This window comes from Ctenopharyngodon idella, chromosome 13 (genome assembly GCF_019924925.1).
Source record: "Ctenopharyngodon idella isolate HZGC_01 chromosome 13, HZGC01, whole genome shotgun sequence".
Lineage (NCBI taxonomy): Eukaryota > Metazoa > Chordata > Actinopteri > Cypriniformes > Xenocyprididae > Ctenopharyngodon > Ctenopharyngodon idella.
In genome coordinates, this window is record NC_067232.1 from 27,905,546 (window position 1) to 27,924,073 (window position 18,528).

Sequence of the window (18,528 nt, forward strand, 5' to 3'; positions counted from 1 at the left end):
TTGGTTAAGGATGCCCCCTTGTGGCTACACTGAAAATATAGATGATGATGATAATAATATTTAAAACATAATCAGGGGTTCAAATAACTTTTTTTGGTCTGGTTCTCAAGGGAGCACCTGCACTCTAAAAATTCTTGGGATTTTTTTTTTTCTACCCAAGTCCTGGGTTGAGCCTTTTGAGGGTTATTTTTCCAGTGTTTGGGTAGTTTTTATGTTGCCCAGATCCTGGGTCAGACGTAATAACCCAGGGGTTGAGTTATTTATCGCAGGCTTTTAGCGCCCTCTTCAGGACAGAGCAGTGCAGCTCCGTCAAATTGGTGCATGTGTTCGGTAAAACACAGGTTTGTGTATGTTTTATTTTATCTAAAAATTCATTATTGTTCTGCATATCGTTTGATTTTATGCAAAGCAACATACAGGGGCGCGATGTGAGTCACCTAAACGAGTGTCACGTCGGTCTTTTCGCGTGATGGAAACGCATAAAATGTTATGATTTTATTCAAAAAGATACAGAATAAATACTTAAGATGTTAAAATATGTTCTCAGAATTGTACACTGATTATTTATGGACAGGTTATGGAGTCAGTCACAGCATTTTTCGGCTACGAATGAAACGCAGGCAGCGGTCTGAAGTTATCAGTTCCCCGCCGAACGCGAGTCATCTCCATCTTACAGTGGAAACAGAACAACAGAGACTGGTCCATTACACTTGAATTACTTCTAAATGTTTAATTTTTACTTCTATCTGTTAAACGAGCTTAAACGAAGGAAATATGTATTTAAAACAATATAAAATATGCCATACTATAAACTATGATTGAAAATAAAGGAATTATCATGCAAATCAGTAGATGTGTAGAGTATTTTAAAAAATTTAAATACAGGCTAAACTTTGTTAAAGCTGTATTTTTGATTTTATTAACATTATTGGCAGTCACAGACAACAGCAGGAATAGGCTGCTGTCACTTTAAGGCCGAATACACGGAGCGAATATACTGACACACATCCGGTTTCTTTGCTCTGTTCACTTATGACATAACCGAGAGAATCCTTGCCTAGACGGGTATTGTGACATAATTTTGTGTGTATGCGTCTGGTCAAGCGCAAGTAATTGACCCTTCGCCGGGAGTTTGATTGACAAGCGATCTAACCAATCATAATGCCGAATCCGCCATTTTGTCCGACAAAGCAGTCAGGAGTTAGAAGATTAACCTCGGTGGACTTGAACTTGAAAAATGGTGTGTACTGACATCTTTCCGCGTTTGAAACAACATTCCTTCTGATGTTCATTCATGTTTATTTGATGCTATAAATTAACTAGTAGGAAGACATGATCGGTTCACGAGCCGCTTGAGCTGAGGCGCTACAGCAATCTGTCACCACACATTAAAGAGCCACAAAACGGTTTATATTGTTCGATTTTCTTAAAAAAATTACACAATTTGAAAGTTGGGACTTTGTTTAATATCATAAGTAACCTGCTCTGTCTTGTCTGTCAACGTGTTGTCAGTTGTCAAAAAAGGGGGGCGGGTCTTTGCGAATGGTCAAGAGGAATGTTCGAGGCCTCTCTCTCTCTGCGTGCACGCGCTTCGGGTGTGTGCGCGCACAAATAACAGCGCGCGAGTCCCGATTTTCGCCTCTTCTTCCGCGTTTAAAATCGTTTGGATGTGTAAATTGGCAATACAAAACACATCCAAATGATAGACTTTCACTCTATGATGGTTAAACTTAGCAGTTAATCCGCGAATCACATGCGTGCCGAACTGTGAGCTGTATTATGGATCTACTTGCGATCCCTTGCACCCCTAATAATTAAATTTGATTGCTATCTTACCAGAAATAGAGAAAAATCGTACTCCAGTAAGTAAACGTGTCCCAGGCCTCAAAAATGTTGTCACACGAAAGTGCATTTCCCTCCTTTTCTGCTGCGCATCGTTTTTTTTTTTTACCACGCATGCGCACCTGCATATAATGTCGTTCCAAAACAAAATGATTTATTTCTTCGACCAAAAAGGATAAGGATGTTCACGCTTATCTTTTCAATATAATAAAAGTGAATGCGGGGAATAACAAAAAAACAAAAAAAAATAAATAAAACTAATTTATTTTGCTGCCATTGTTAAAGGTAGGGTAGGTTATTTTCGGAGAGGCTAGCAATAGCGAGCTAGCTTCTTTTTTTTGCCCGGGCAGTATATATTGGTAATGCTTGGTAAAGCATTTACTAATCTAAGAGAATGACCTCCATTTACACTCTTATCTTTCATAGAACAGACAAAATGACACTATCATCTTGTCAAATATGTTCTGTCACCTTCAGGACATTGTGGACCCTCTTAAACAACATATAATGATAAAACAACTCGACGCCTCCGAACTCAAGATTTGACTGTAATAAAGAGTCTTTATTGCAACCCCACATTGTTTAACGTGTACAGTATGAAATATGTATAAACATGCATGTAGACAAAACAGACAGGACCTGAGCTCTATGGGACTCCGAGTGTGCTCTTTGAATAATTTGAGGAGCCTCCTGATTGTTAGCAAACAGAAAAGGCAATGAAAACCAGTGGAAAGTAATGAGTTTTTATGAAGCAAACAAAACAGTAACACATGAAGGACAAGGTCAGAATCATACAGATAAATTAATCGCATCACTGCATCCCGTGACCAAAAGAAATCACAATCACTTAAAGTGCGCTTTATAATATACACAATTCAGAAGTTTTCACATATTTAGTTCCGTCTCAAGGACATATAAAGTAAATAAAAAGACATCTTTCGGAAGTTTAACAGTCATCCCGTTGTTCAGCATGGTAAAGCACGTTCTGTTAAACAGACAGAATGTCCAACCGAGACCAGGGCCGAAAATTATTTTTTTGTGATACTGCAGAACAAAACTCAAGAACAGAAGTGTGTTAAGGCTTCAGTATGCATGTACACGTTGATCAAAGAGGCATACGCTTTTCCTCAAAAAAATAAAAGAAAAACTAATGCATTTAAAGGAATATTCACTCACCCTCACCTTGTTTCAAACCCTATAACTATATTTCTTCCATGAAATGCAAATGCTGCAGTTTAAGCTCAAAAAATGAATCATAAAAACGCAAAAATGCATCAAAAAAGTACAACTCATGTGCTATATTCCAACTCATACAATAGTTAGTATGAGAAACAGACAAAAATACGTTATTCACTGCTCCCAAATCTCATTCACAAAAACATTAAGATGGCATGTTGTAAGAGAATGCGGCAAAGACGAAGGTTTTTGGCCAATAATTGCATAAATTTTGCTCTGTTCCTCACACAGTGCTATCATGTGATTTCAGAAGACTTGGTATATAGTGCACAAGTCATATGCACTACTAAAATTTCCTCTTTTTGTGTGCAGGTTTGGAACGACTTGAGGGCAAATAAATAATGAGAATTTCCATTTCCGGGTGAAAAGTTGAACTGGGCTCTGTGCAAAACAAAAACAACTTCATAAAATTATTCAGAACATTTATGAAAAATGAAGAATCATTCTGCGCATTTAAATAACTCCCTGCACAAATACAAATCCGGCACACTGACAGACATTCTACTATTCACATCATGTGCTGAAATTATAGACAAAATGTTCGAAATAACACTTTATATACAGCCAAAGAAACGGAGAAGACGCTTTGGTCAACTTGAAGTTCCTTATCAATGTTTTTCAAGATCAAAAGACGCTCACACAAAACAAAAAACGGTGCTAAGAATAACACATTATCGCTGCATATGATTAGTCGACAGGTATGTCATCATGACAGTTTAGAAACATAGACCGTGATCTCTTTATACAGACTTTAAAGTCTTCTGGACGTTTGAACAGTTCAGGACAAAAACGAGGTATCACCTCACATAAAGTTCAGGTAGTACGCCGTCTAGATCATCTAGAATGCGTCCACCTCTTCAGCACGATTCCTTCAATGTACCCAAAAGCCGCCAACCAATCAGACCAAAGGAAGTAAGCAGTCGGAGTCTGTGGCTCTCTGGTGAGGGTCAGATGCCAGTTACAGGAACAGCGGTTTGGTTGATCTCTGGAGGTTTACTTTCTCAACCTCACTCCATTTTAGACATCTCATACTTGGTGGTCATGATCTCCTGTGTGAAAATCATGCACTAATAAATCAAATTTATATGTAAATGTGACACAAATACATACAAGTGATGGACAAAATAATGGGAATTACATTTTAATGATGCTGCAATGTCTAATGCACACGTCTGACATTTCAACGTTCAATCCAATTTGTCAGTTTTTCATTTTTATTCAGTTTCCAACATTAATACCTTGCTGATCTGTACCATACTGTCTGTGCAACGTATCTTAAAGGGGTCCTTGATTATGATTTCACTTTTTTAACTTTAGTTAGTGTGTAATGTTGCTGTTTGATCATAAACAACATCTGCAAAGTTACGACGCTCAAAGTTCAATGCAAAGGAAGATATTTTCTTTTACAGAAATCACTTTTTAAATGGCTGTTAGGGACTACAACGAGCTTCTTCCCGGGTTAGTGACATCACAAACCCTAATTTACATGAAACCCCGCCCCCGAGAACACACGACAAAGGGGGTGTGGCCATGTTGGGCAGCTTTAGAGAAGAGGAAGAGTTGTTGTAGTAGAGTGTTGTTGTCATGCCGTCATTTTACACCGGACTGCTTCACAAACGAGGGTCAATTCAACACAAAAGATTAACATGACGGCACATGCTAGTGGATGAGTTGAATCAACTCCACAGCAACTACATAAATTTATCCACTAACCATTCAGAAACGTCTAAAAGTTGTAACTTCTTCCTGAGTCTCTCCATCAGTGTCGACTCCGGTTTGAACAATGTAAGGCTGAACACCGTTACTGACAATCCTCATTTTGGCTGCGTGAGATTCTCCAGCTTTGTTGTTGTTGAGCAACCGAAGCGCGAGCCGTTACAGATCCGCCCTCTTCTGGAAAGGGGGCCGGGAGCAGCAGCTCATTTGCATTTAAAGGGACACACACAAAAACGGTGTGTTTTTGCTCACACCCAAATAGGGGCAAATTTGACAAGCTATAATAAATGATCTGTGGGGTATTTTGAGCTGAAACTTCACAGACACATTCTGGAGACACCAGAGACTTATATTATATCTTGTAAAAGGGGCATTATAGGTCCCCTTATATACATATGCATTTGTAATGGTGATGTAATAATTAAAAAATGGCATCATGTGATGACTCATTATTTTGTCCACCCCACGTATCTTTTTTTAGTAGCAGTTTACATACCTCATCTGAGTCGAGAAGAACAGGAAGAGCTCTGAAAATAAGATACATGAATAATCTTTTTATTGTAGACAGCAGAGGGCATTTGTATGTATGAGTGTATTGAAGTATGTATGTATGTTTGTAAAACACTAAATGACCTACACATCAGAAAGAGAGGTAGGAATATTCTCCTCCACCCACTTCAAGTCTTCATCCTGAAACAATCAAATATTTTATTATGTTGCATTTTATTATATAATATTAATTACATTTATTGATATTTATTATTTTATTTATTAAGGACAATTAATTATATTATATATTAGAGCTGCACAATAAAAGATTGTGATTCAAACACCCACACAATCTTGACACTGATTTGGCTATGTCTGTTAAACTTTTAACAAGTACGATCACAGCAGAACATTCAAATCTGCATTTGACCTGCTGCTGATCCAGAGAGATCTATAGGTATGAAAGAGCTTCACAAACAGTCTTTTCAGCCTCACAATATCATTATTTCTGTGTTAAAATCATTCAAATTATCACAGAAGTACTGGGATACAAGTTTATAGTTCTGATATAGGGCCCCATCATACACCCGGTGCATGATGGGGCCCTATATTGGCCCCATCTGCGCCATTCACCAACTGAAACCTGCTCTAAAGTCAATGGCGCAATATTTTTGGGAGATGAGACTCTGATTGGTTTATTGCACGTTATGCCCAAAACACACCCATGACTCATTAAGAGACTAGGTACAACCCTTTTGGACCATGTGCCTGGTGCGCCGACCATTTTTTCCATCGTTAAACTAGCAAAAGTGGATTCAGACACGCCCTAAGTGCACCATGCGCTTAAATCATTAAAATAGGGCCCATAAGCACTAATGTCTACGGAAGCTATCAAAATACAGCAAATCACCTTTTGACGTTAACTTGACACTTCAAATTACATCGTTACACCAGTAGGTGGTGACAAGTGACTTAAATTAATGTGTCATTGAATCATTCATTCAAGAGATTCGTTCAAAAACTGATTAATCTACTAATGAAACAAGTGAAGTCTTTATAGTGAGTCATTGAATCATTCACTCAAACACTGACCGGATTAGCTGTTGCAGGCTTCACTGTTCCATTGGTTTCCGTCTTAGCTGCCCTCAACTTTATCCCATCAGCTGAAGATGAAAGAATGCATATTAATTAACGCACAATTTTAATTTAACACCATTTTCATTCAGTGCAATACTATACAGTGAAAACCTCAAGACATATAGACAAAAAAAGTGTCACTGACCAATATTTGCAGACACCAGGAACTCTTCAATCTCCTCATCATCCGAGTCATCGATGAGCGGCGTGAACGCATACCTGCACACAGATCACATGGATGCTGCTTTTAGCAAGGCAGAAGACTTGGATTTGGAACACAAAGATGATATTGTCAGAGCGCTTGCCTTTGGTTGTTGGCGGACGGCCTCCACAGAAACATGATGACTAGGAGAATGATGGAGAAGAGGAACCTCCAGAAAGCGTCATCCACCCACAGCTCCATCCAGTCCTGCTCATAAACACACAAGAACCAGTTTGAAGTGTTCTGGACCTGCTCCAATCTGAGTAGAGCTGTAACCTTAAGAGAGTTCAGATACTCACCGCCTGGCAGTCTGATAACCGGAACTTCTTTGTTGTCCAAACCATGAAAATGATGGAGGCTGAAACACGCCACAAATAATAAATCACCCTCTATTGAGTTTAATTTTTTTAGTTTTGTTCAGTGATGCATCATGCCTTGTACTCACCGAGAACAGCAAAGATGAGCGTGTTGGTGAAGTGTCTGTACAAAGACAACTTCACTGGGTTTCTTCTGAGTTTTAGAGTCTTAATGGTTTGTGCGAGACTGACAAATATGTGAGATAGAGTCAAGGAAATGAGACACAGGCTTACAGGAACAAAAGACTAGGTAAATGCTGGGTTGTTATTAACCTAACTTTTGTGCATAACTTGTGGCATGCCGTCAATTATCACGGGGGGAAAAAATTGCATGCAACCTTAACCCTTTAAGCCCTGAAGACATTTTTAGAGTTGTTTTTCTGAGTGACATACACAAAAGTAAAGACTCATAACTCGAAAACTAGCAAGGAGTCAAAAGGAAGGTATCGTTTGATAGAAAACTTTGTACATTTTTAGAGAGAAAAAAATTTATTACATTTGGACATTCTCATGCTGAGAAACTGCTGAGAAAATACAAAGAAATATTTTTTTATTATAATTTTACATATCTTTCTTATTAGTAGTAACTCAGGAGGGAAATAAGGTAGGACAATTCTGCATCTGGATCAGATTTTGTGGTGATAGCATCAAGTAATCAAAAGTTACAGCATTTGGAATCAAGGTAGCCTTTTTGTTTAGCCCTTGACGCCCCCTAATGGGCATTTTTAAAATCGTTCCTCCATGAGGAATATCTCATGATTGACGCAAGGGATTATGTTGATTTTGGACTCATTTTAATCGAAAGCATCCACTGTAAGTAATGATGTGCCATTTTCTACAAATCTATACGTTTCATGAAGTTATAAGCGAAAATGCCACGTGAAGGCTACATTTGATTTTAGTTAGCGCCTGTTTGCCTGTGGAGTTTTATGTAATGTAACTCTGTGAGGAATATTTCATGATCGACTTATTGGATTATGTTGATTTTAATCGTGAGAATCTGCTGTAAATAATGATGTACAATTTTCCACAATCAGAGCATGTTTCATTAAGTTACGAGTGAAAATGTGACATAAATGGCGGATTGGTATATTATTTACAAATGGGTCTTGCGGGGCTTCACGTATAAAAACTCGCTCAAGTTTAGTCAAAACAATTATGCTTGTTGTATTATACTCCGTGAGACCTTTCAAATGACACATGATAATCTGAGCTGTATGATGTTTTTGACACATTGCAGTACATAGCACAAAAAAGTATTTCATAAATTATGAAAACATTTTTTTTCTATTTGTCAGCAAATAACTCAGCACTACTTAGGAGTTAATCAAACTGACTACATTCATTATAAAGTTCAGACTCTAAGCTTTCATGATACCTGTTTTGAGTTGATCAAGGCAGTAGTTTTGAAAAATATGATTATTATTTTTTTTTTTTAAGCTAGGTGGCACCCGCGGGCGGTACACTCCGGTATAGTGGGACGACTCCACACTTATTAATGGTTGAACAAAATGGTTGGATGCATTAAAAAGCTTCAAAATGATACCTATTTTGTGTTATTCTTGTCAGTGGTTGCTTAGTAATTTGATTATGATTTTTTTTACCGCCGGCAGAACACTTCGGGCTTAAAGGGTTAATACACTAGAATAAAATAACGTCGGAAATATGCAACTGTTTCAAAAGTATAACCATGCACATAAAACATACTCTACACAATAGAGTGAATGCAAGCACTTCTACTAGCTACACAAGTGTTATATTGGATTTATTTTTTATATTATGATATGCATATTATTTATAATATAATAAAATACTATATTTTGGTATGCAGTGAGGTTGAGTTGACTATTCAAGATTAACATACACTACCGATTAAATGTTTAGGGTCAATGGATCTTTACAGTAAACATTTCGTATTCATTTACACAGTGAAGGACATGTCCATATTGTATATGGTAATCAACAGCATGCCACACATACCTAGACATTATGCTGAAAATAAAACGGATTATTCTTTTTAGCATTGTGCTTGGTAAGAAAGGCATACGGCATCATGCAGGAATAAATATGGCCGCTACAGCTTAACACCGTGTCCTAACCAGACGCGACGCCGCGACACGTGATAAAAGGTAACGTTATTATTCCATGTTAAACGGAGTTTTTGTCCTAACTAGCCACGACACGCGATGATTATATTTTAGAAACAGTTTCTATTTTTCTGCGACGTCGTGGCTGGAACAACAACACAAAGTATGATAATGATCATCTCAGGTACTGTTTATGTGCTTTATTTAATGTTAAAAGCGTCTAATGTGAGTTTGAATATCGTTTTGTGTGTCTTTTATAGCCGTACTGAAAGCAACAATGGATAATTCACCTCAGATCTTCGAAATAAAAGGAAACAAGAACGTTCAAACTGTCAACTCAATGTGAACAGACAAGTGTATTCTGTGACAAAGATTGTTTCAGTAACTCTATGTATTTTTAATAATGTTAAAATGGTGTAATATTCATAAATTTGATTATATACATTTCCATTTCGTTGCGAGTGGCGGGAGCTTGCCGAGAGAGCCCACCCACGCGCTCTTCTGATTGGCTGTGATTTTTGATTGACTTTATCGCGTCGCGTCTGGTGTGGACATACAAATTGTTTGTCGCTGGAATCGTATCGCATCGCGTCTGGTTAGGACACGGTGAAATAGGCAGATTGTGCAGGGGCAAAAACGCAAACACGGCTCCCCAAAAGGATATCCACCAACACAGAGAGGAGTCAAGCAGAGCCAGGGGAATGTTGGCTAGCAGGGCCAGGTCAGAGTCTTTAGCCTGAGAGAGATGCACAGAGGCGGGAAAATAAGGAACAGGAAACAGTAGGAACGGGTCAATACGACATGAAAACTAAATCACACTGAAATCAACATAATCCTTGTCAACTACATGATGTATGCAAGAAATAATGACAGAATAAGTTATATAAAACACGATTAGCTTATCGGTGACACTTTACAATAAGGTCTCATTTGTTAACATTAGTTAAAGCATTAACTAACGTGAAATAAAGAGAAAATTGTACAGTGCGTAACCAAATACAACTTTTGATGTTGTAAATGTTACATTTGACATGTAGAAGCATCGCTGGTTCAAGTTAACTAATGTACAAAATTAATGTTAAAGGGATGGTTCACCCAAAAATTAAAATATTCCCATGATTTACTCGCCCTCAAACCATCCTAGGTGTATATGACTATCTTCTCTTTAGACGAACACAATCAGAGATATATTTAAAAACTATCCTGGCTCTTCCAAGCTTTATAATGGTAGTGAATGGGGGGCGAGATTTTGAAGCCCGAAAAAATGCGTCCAACCATCATAAATATAATCCATACGACACCAGGGGGTTAATAAATTATATTTTTCTTACAAAAACCCATTGCTTCGCTTCAGAAGACCTTTATTAACCCCCTGGAGTTGTATGGATTATTTTTATGATGGTTGGACGCATTTTTTCGGGCTTCAAAATCTCGCCCCCCATTCACTCCCATTATAAAGCTTGGAAGAGCCAGGATATTTTTAAATATATCTCCAATTGTGTTCATCAGAAAGAAGATAGTCATATACACCTAGGATGGTTTGAGGGTGAGTAAATCATGGGATAATTTTCATTTTTGGGTGAACTATCCCTTTAACAAATGAAACCTCACTGTAAAGTGTTACCCTGTTATCATAATCTAACAGGTTTGATAAGCCCATCGGAAGGATATGAACCAGATGGCCGAAGAATCAAACACAGCTAGTATAACGTAAGTGATGAGGGCTGGTCCATTATCTCGACCCTTACAGATCAACATTCATTATTCACAACAATAAACAACTCTAAAGCCCTGATGACGTCTCATTGGAAAACGGTTTAAATTATGCAGTTGCATAAGAATAAAATGGGGAACTGTGAATGGTTTAAAATGCTCCAGGATGTCAGCTTTACCCCAGTGATCCTCAGAACGCCCTCAATTGCAGCGAATGCGAAGTAAAGCACGCCCAGACCCACCACTCTGTGCATGACGGTGCCTAAACGCGGTCTGAAGACAAAAAAATAGCATTATCTTAAACCACTTAATCATCCTGAAACCTGCCAATCAATGCTTTCATCACTCACTTGACAATGCCGTAGCCCAGACTGACGATGATGACGAGCAAACGGGCCAGAGTCCTCTTCAGAGCGGAGATGAGCTCGGCAAAGATCAGCAGACCCTGAGCTGGAGAGAAGAGTTTAAACTATTAACTATAACGAGATTCAACTAGTAACTATTAAACAGAGAATCCTATTTGAAGTTTGTTTTTCAGGAAAAATATCGATCCTGATGTCATTCATTTTAAAGAAAGATAGCATGTATTCTGACTAACATGCAGATCCCACGTTGTTAGTGTTCTGATATTCAGCACAGAAGACGGCCTTCTCTATCATGCCCAAAAATATGACTCCCGCAATCCAGAACTGGATCCTCAGCAGGTCTTTCCAGTAGCAGGATGACCAGACGAACCAGAGCAGAGCGTACAAAATGTACACCATACACATCACCATGTAGAACTGAAGAAAAGAGAGAGAAATGTGTTATTCCTCATTAATTTTATGGGGTGGTTGATTATGATTTCACTTTTTTAACTTTAGTTAGTGTGTAATGTTGCTGTTTGATCAAACAACATCTGCAAAGTTACGACGCTCAAAGTTCAGTGCAAAGGGAGATATTTTCTTTTACAGAAATCGCTTTTTAAGGACTACAACGAGCTTCTTTCCAGATTGGTGACATCACAAACCCTAAAATTTACATAAACCCCGCCCCCGAGAACACGCAACAAAGGGGGTGAGGGCCATGTTGGGCTGCTTTAGAGAAGAGGAAGAGTTGTTGTGGTAGAGTGTTGTTGACATGCCGTCATTTTACGCCGGACTGCTTCACAAACGAGGGTCAATTCAACACAAAAGATTAACATGACGGCACATGCTAGTCGATGAGTACAGCAACTACATAAATTTATCCACTAACCATTCAGAAACATCTAACAGCTTTGTTGTTGTTGAGCGACCGAAGCGCGAGCTGTTAAAGCTCCGCCCTCTTCTGAAAAGGGGGCGGGAGCAGCAGCTCATTTGCATTTAAAGGGACACACACAAAAACGGCGTGTTTTTGCTCACACCCAAATAAGGGCAAATTTGACAAGCTATAATAAATGATCTGTGGGGTATTTTGAGCTGAAACTTCACAGACACATTCTGGGGACACCAGAGACTTATATTACATCTTGTGAAAGGGGCATTATAGGTCCCCTTTAAGACTTTAATATGAAGACTTTTATCATCTGCCAGATTAAAAGTGTCCACTTGGAAAAGTAAAAGCACATCTCTCCTCAACCAGACACAGGATTTAAGGTGTCACTCGTGTTCACAGCACACACAGGGCAGGACGAGTTTAATAGGGCTTTCTAGGGTTTTATTGACTTTTGTTAATAAATTACACTACTGTTCAAAAGTTTGGGGTCATTAAGTTTTTTTTTTTTTTAAAGAAATGAAGACTTTTATTCAGCAAGGATGCATTAAACTGATCAAACCTGAGAGTAAAGACATTTTTAATGTTACAAAATAAAGTTTTTTTTCTATTAATCAAAGAATCTTTATATATATATATATAAAAAAAAAAAAATAAAAAAAAAAAGGATCATGGTTTCAATAATCAGAAATGTTTCTTGAGCAGCAAATCAGCATATTAGAATGATTTCTGAAGGATCATGTGACACTGAAGACTGGAGTAATGATGCTGAAAATTCAGCTTTGATCACACGGATATAAATTACAGTTTAAAATATATTCAATATATTCAAAACAGCTGTTTTAAATGACAGTGATATTTTCACAATATTCCCATTTTTACTGTATTGCTGAATAAATACAGCCTTGGTAAGCAGAAGAGATTTCTTTTGAAAAATATTTTAAAAAATCTTATCAACCCCAAACATTTGAATTAGAGTATATTTTATTATAATACTGCATATTTTATATATTGTATTATAACAGTGATCATATAGCACCAATAAACAAATGGCACAAAGCCGATGAGCAACTGAACTACTTACGATCATGAGAGGCCATTCGGTGACAGAGAGAAAGCCGTGTGTTCCCTTCATCATAACACTGACTGAAACACACAATTTAGATAAGAAGCAATGAGATAAGATCACAGAAACACCTCTTTAAACCGTTAAATATTCAGGCATTTATGATGAGAGCAGATGAGGTAATTAGGCCTACAGGTTAAATTCCAGTTGACATCTTGTTTGCTTGGATGGATTGACACCACCAGCAAGGTACGGCCCATCCCTCCAGGTCGTAGCAATCACATTTTCCTTTCAATAAAGAAGTTATGTGCCATTACAACAAATCCTCAATCTTTTACTGGTGCCAAATTGGCAAATACACCATATATTTTGTCCAAGAATATCTCACCTTTGCTTCAGCCTCAGCAACAGGAGAACTTGTGAAACTGCCACCCTTATATTAAATAATAATAAATAAATTATACATATGTATGTGTGTGTGTGTGTGTATATGTTATATATATATATATATATATATATATATATATATATATATATATATATATATTAAATGTTTGGAGTACAATCAAGCTTTTGAAGCAGGTCAAAAGTTAAACTACCTGTAACTCGCCTTCCACCGCAGCCGGTTTGACTGTTTTTGGTTCTGCTTTTGATTTCTGCAGATAAATATGACAACATTAAAAAAAAGCAAGATACATTTAATCTCTTAACATGAAATTATGAAATAAATATTAATGTCAGCTGATTGTCAGGAAGTTAAAAGACATTGTAAACAAGACACTCATGACATTATTGTGAGCTATTTTTGTAAGTATCACGATAGTATTTGTTGAACTGCCTTTAATTTATGCAGATTTTAATTAGTTTAAGACACATCATTGTGAGAATGTGAGAATGAGATTTCTATCACATTGTAGTATTTTATGTACTTATAAAATGTTCTTGTCATGAAAATAGTCACAATGCAAAAATACCTTTACTTTTTCTATGTACACAAGAGGCCTATTTCTCTCAAATATTGTTCACAAATCTGTCTAAATCTGTGTTAGTGAGCACTTCTCCATCCACCTCACAGGTGTGGCATATCAAGATGCTGATTAGACAGCTTGATTACTGCACAGGTGTGCCTTAGGCTGGCCACAATAAAAGGCCACTCTAAAATGTGCAGTTTTACTGTATTGGGGGGTCCGAAAACCAGTCAGTATCTGGTGTGACCACCATTTGCCTCACGCAGTGCAACACATCTCCTTCACATAGAGTTGATCAGGTTGTTGATTGTGGCCTGTGGGATGTTGGTCCACTCCTTTTCAATGGCTGTGCGAAGTTGCTGGATATTGGCAGGAACTGGAACACGCGGTCGTATACGCCGATCCAGAGCATCCCAAACATGCTCAATGGGTGACATGTCCGGTGATTATGCTGGCCATGCAAGAACTGGGATGTTTTCAGCTTCCAGGAATTGTGTACAGATCCTTGCAACATGGGGCTGTGCATTATCATGCTGCAACATGAGGTGATGGTCGTGGATGAATGGCACAACAATGGGCCTCGGGATCTCGTCACGGTATCTCTGTGCATTCAAAATGCCTTCAATAAAACTCACCTGTGTTCGTTGTCCATAACATACGCCTGCCCATACCATAACCCCACCGCCACCATAGGCCACTCGATCCACAACGTTGACATCAGCAAACCGCTCACCCACACGACGCCATCTGCCCTGTACAGTGAAAACCGGGATTCATCTGTGAAGAGAACACCTCTCCAAAGTGCCAGACGCCATCGAATGTGAGCATTTACCCACTCAAGTCTGTTACGATGACGAACTGCAGTCAGGTCGAGACCCCGATGAGGACGACGAGCATGCAGATGAGCTTCCCTGAGACGGTTTGTGCAGAAATTCTTTGGTTATGCAAACCGATTGTTGCAGCAGCTGTCCGGGTGGCTGGTCTCAGACGATCTTGGAGGTGAAGATGCTGGATGTGGAGGTCCTGGGCTGGTGTGGTTACACGTGGTCTACGGTTGTGAGGCCGGTTGGATGTACTACCAAATTCTCTGAAACGCCTTTAGAGACGGCTTATGGTAGAGAAACTAACATTCAATTCACGGGCAACAGCTCTGGTGGACATCCCTGCAGTCAGCATGCCAATTGCACGCTCCCTCAAAACTTGCGACATCCGTGGCATTGAGCTGTGTGATAAAACTGCACATTTTAGAGTGGTCTTTTATTGTGGCCAGCCTAAGGCACACCTGTGCAATAATCATGCTGTCTAATCAGCATCTTGATATGCCACACCTGTGAGGTGGATGGAGAAGTGCTCACTAACACAGATTTAGACAGATTTGTGAACAATATTTGAGAGAAATAGGCCTTTTGTGTACATAGAAAAAGTCTTAGATCTTTGAGTTCAGCTCATGAAAAACAAAAGTGTTGCATTTATAATTTTGTTTAAATTATTATTTACACTGTTTATTTATACCAATATATTTATGTAAAATACGTTTTTTTCTTTTTGTGTAAAAATGTTATAGTAAAATATGTCTTCTAACTAAAACTATCAAAAATTTATTTTGTTAATTAAAATAAATCAGAAATAAATGAGAAATATTTCCTTCCTTCAACTATCTAAAATAAAATCAATTTAAGCTGAAGTACTAAAATTACTAAAACTGAAAAAAATAGTAATCGTTTGTGTTAACATTAGTTTACAAACAATTAGCAATATATTTTTACAGCATTGATTAATGTTAGATAATAATAAATGTTCTTTCACAGTGCATTAACTAATGATCTTAAAAATGTATTAGTAAATGTTGAGATTAACATTCGCTAAGATTAATAAATGCTGTAGAAGTATTGATCATTGTTAGTTGTTCATTGTTAACAAATGAAACCTAATTGTAAAGTGTTACCATAAACAATAAATAGAAATATTTAAAATAATAAGTGACAAAAGCACGTAACAAAATCACTAAAACTGAATGAAATCAAGTGTTGCAAACGTACATTGAACATGGGGAAGATGTGCATGTCACTGCGGCAGGACAGTTCCCTGTATCTGTGCTGAATATACTCTCCGGGTCCGAGAGGGTTCGGGTCCATACTCTTCCCTCGACTCAGCGGCGTCTTCTCATACATTTCCTGAGCGAGCAAACAAATATATGATCAACAAAGAAAGAACATCACACACAGCTGCTGTACGGACTTACAGGTGCCACTCACTTCAATATTGTTGTACTCATTGTGACATGGGTAATGCTTCAAAAACCACCGAATGGTGAAAGTCACTTCCTCTGGGCAACCAAACGATGCCACTGCAAAGAGAATAAAGACCTTACATCACTGTGCAGTTCATATCAATCATAATAAATGAATGTGTTGCTTACTTAGCTTCAAAATAAATAAATAAATAACCATATCAGATACCTCTCATTTGAATGTCAGTGTCCTTATACATGGATTTTCTTAACAGTAAAGGTCTTGATGTCTAGAAGAGAGAATATTAAGTTAACAATGTGCAAAATCTACAGTTTCTTGCTCACTAGTAAATTAAACTGGTGCGACATTGTCTTACAGTGGCAGCCACTGGAAACCTTCGTGGAAAAATTAGACAGGTCTTTAAATATTTGATAAGACCTTGTCACAAACTTTACACAGATCATATGGACAATCAAAGGTGACAGCGTCACACTAAAAAAGTAAAATCCTCAGTATGCAGTGAAAGGCTATTTATTTTACTACAAATAGTGAAATTGTGTCCTATCATTTATGGCATATATATACATATCATAGCAGCTACATGACCTAGAACTAATTAATACAACCTTATGATCATGACAGCATTGTTCAATATCATCTCTCAAATGGGGCTCATTACTGCAGAGCCCTTAATGCCAGTTAAATTAGCCAAAAATTACACAATATCATGTTGTTTTATGAATCACTGAGCTACTGTGATCCCCCATTTAAACACAGCAGCGTTATACTTCAACAATTTAACAGTATTTCATAATCTGAATGATTCCGACAGTCTCATAACGTTTTATTCTAATTTCTATGGGTTGTCTTAATAACAGCAACGTGAAAACTGCATAATCCATAAACTAAAGATGCCCTGGTATCCAATACTAGCTGTTAGCATTTGGTCGCTTCGCTCATTCTCATCCATTTATAATCCAAAAATATAATCCACTCTCACATTAAACACTGTAATAGTCCACATGCCCATCTCTGGAGCGGCGTTAACTCCATTTAATGATGAGGTGATGAATAGAAATGGGATAAAATAGAGAAAACGGCTGCTGTCCCGTATCCACCGGCAGCTTCTGACGGCCATGTTTACTGACCAGAGACGCTCGCGCCCCCCTCGCGCGGACACACACCTGTGCGTGCGCGTGCCACGACACGTCACAAAACAAACAAAATTTCCTTAATCTTCTCATAAACCCTTCAACTAAAAAATGACACCTTTTTAAAATGTTTCGACCCGCCTAAAATATACGGATTGCAATTTTGTGATTTGATTTTTGCATGTTCGCCTACATTTATTAATATTTCAGCATTTTTTTAACACATTAATAATAACGCTTACGAAAATTAATCATGGATTTACTACAAATGAAACAAAAAAAAAAAAAAAAACATGGTTATTGTAGTTAAACCATGGTAACCACAAATTAACCATAGTTTAACCAAGGTATTTGTAATAAAATCAAGTTTTTAATGTTGTTTATATATCTATGTGGTGTTTTTAATATGCTTTAAGACAAACTATGTGCAAATTCATAAGTCAACGGCATTGCTGAGTATTTTCTCTTTAAAACTGCAGTGATCTAAAGACAGTTTCAAAAACGCGGTTTGAAATCGCTGGTGTTTCTGACGTCACAAACTACCTTGTAACCAATCACGTCAACGTGTGGGCGGGCTTTAGCATATCATTAACTATGACTGCTCTGAAGCAGGAGTCTCAAGAGAAGGTTTTGTGTAACATTAGCAACACATTATAATGTAGTCAAGCAAAAGAATAATCGTATTAATTACCGTTATGTGTCCGACGTTGTAAAGAGCGATACTATTGTGCAACTTTTACCTCAGTAAGTTGACCGAGTGGATCTCTGAGCTCGTGCGAGTGAGTGGAGGCGGGGCTAATTTGCATATACACAGATCTGCATATAATAAATGAGGCAAGGGAGTTACATTCAAGCTTTTTTTTCACAGGAAAAAACGTTTAAATGTCATTTTGGTGTTCTTTTAAGGGATACAATTATTGACTACAGAGGGACTTTAAGCTGTTTATATTGTGATACTTACATTGCGATTGATAAACTCACCGTAAACAACAGATTTTAAGTGGTATTCACACTAAAAATCAGAAGTGAACGTTTCTGAGTGACAGCTACTCATATTAATGGTAGATAAATATTATTAAATGGCTCATTCAGACTATTAGT

The 18,528-nt window shown here is 37.7% G+C and overlaps 1 protein-coding gene across 1 annotated transcript; it reads right to left on the reverse strand.

Moving 5' to 3' along the window:
• Window positions 1-2,571: 2,571 nt before the first annotated feature.
• On the reverse strand, window positions 2,572-17,646 carry tmem87b (transmembrane protein 87B). The gene is given in 21 exon segments (XM_051916732.1): window positions 2,572-4,127; window positions 5,291-5,321; window positions 5,432-5,484; window positions 6,376-6,446; window positions 6,566-6,639; window positions 6,726-6,829; window positions 6,922-6,980; window positions 7,068-7,172; window positions 9,726-9,801; window positions 10,958-11,051; window positions 11,129-11,228; window positions 11,377-11,560; window positions 13,096-13,157; window positions 13,271-13,325; window positions 13,327-13,365; window positions 13,466-13,510; window positions 13,677-13,733; window positions 16,085-16,219; window positions 16,301-16,392; window positions 16,505-16,565; window positions 17,277-17,646. Coding segments are annotated over 21 exon segments (1,677 nt in total). The 5' UTR covers window positions 17,415-17,646; the 3' UTR covers window positions 2,572-4,085.
• Between the last annotated feature and the right edge of the window lie 882 nt (window positions 17,647-18,528).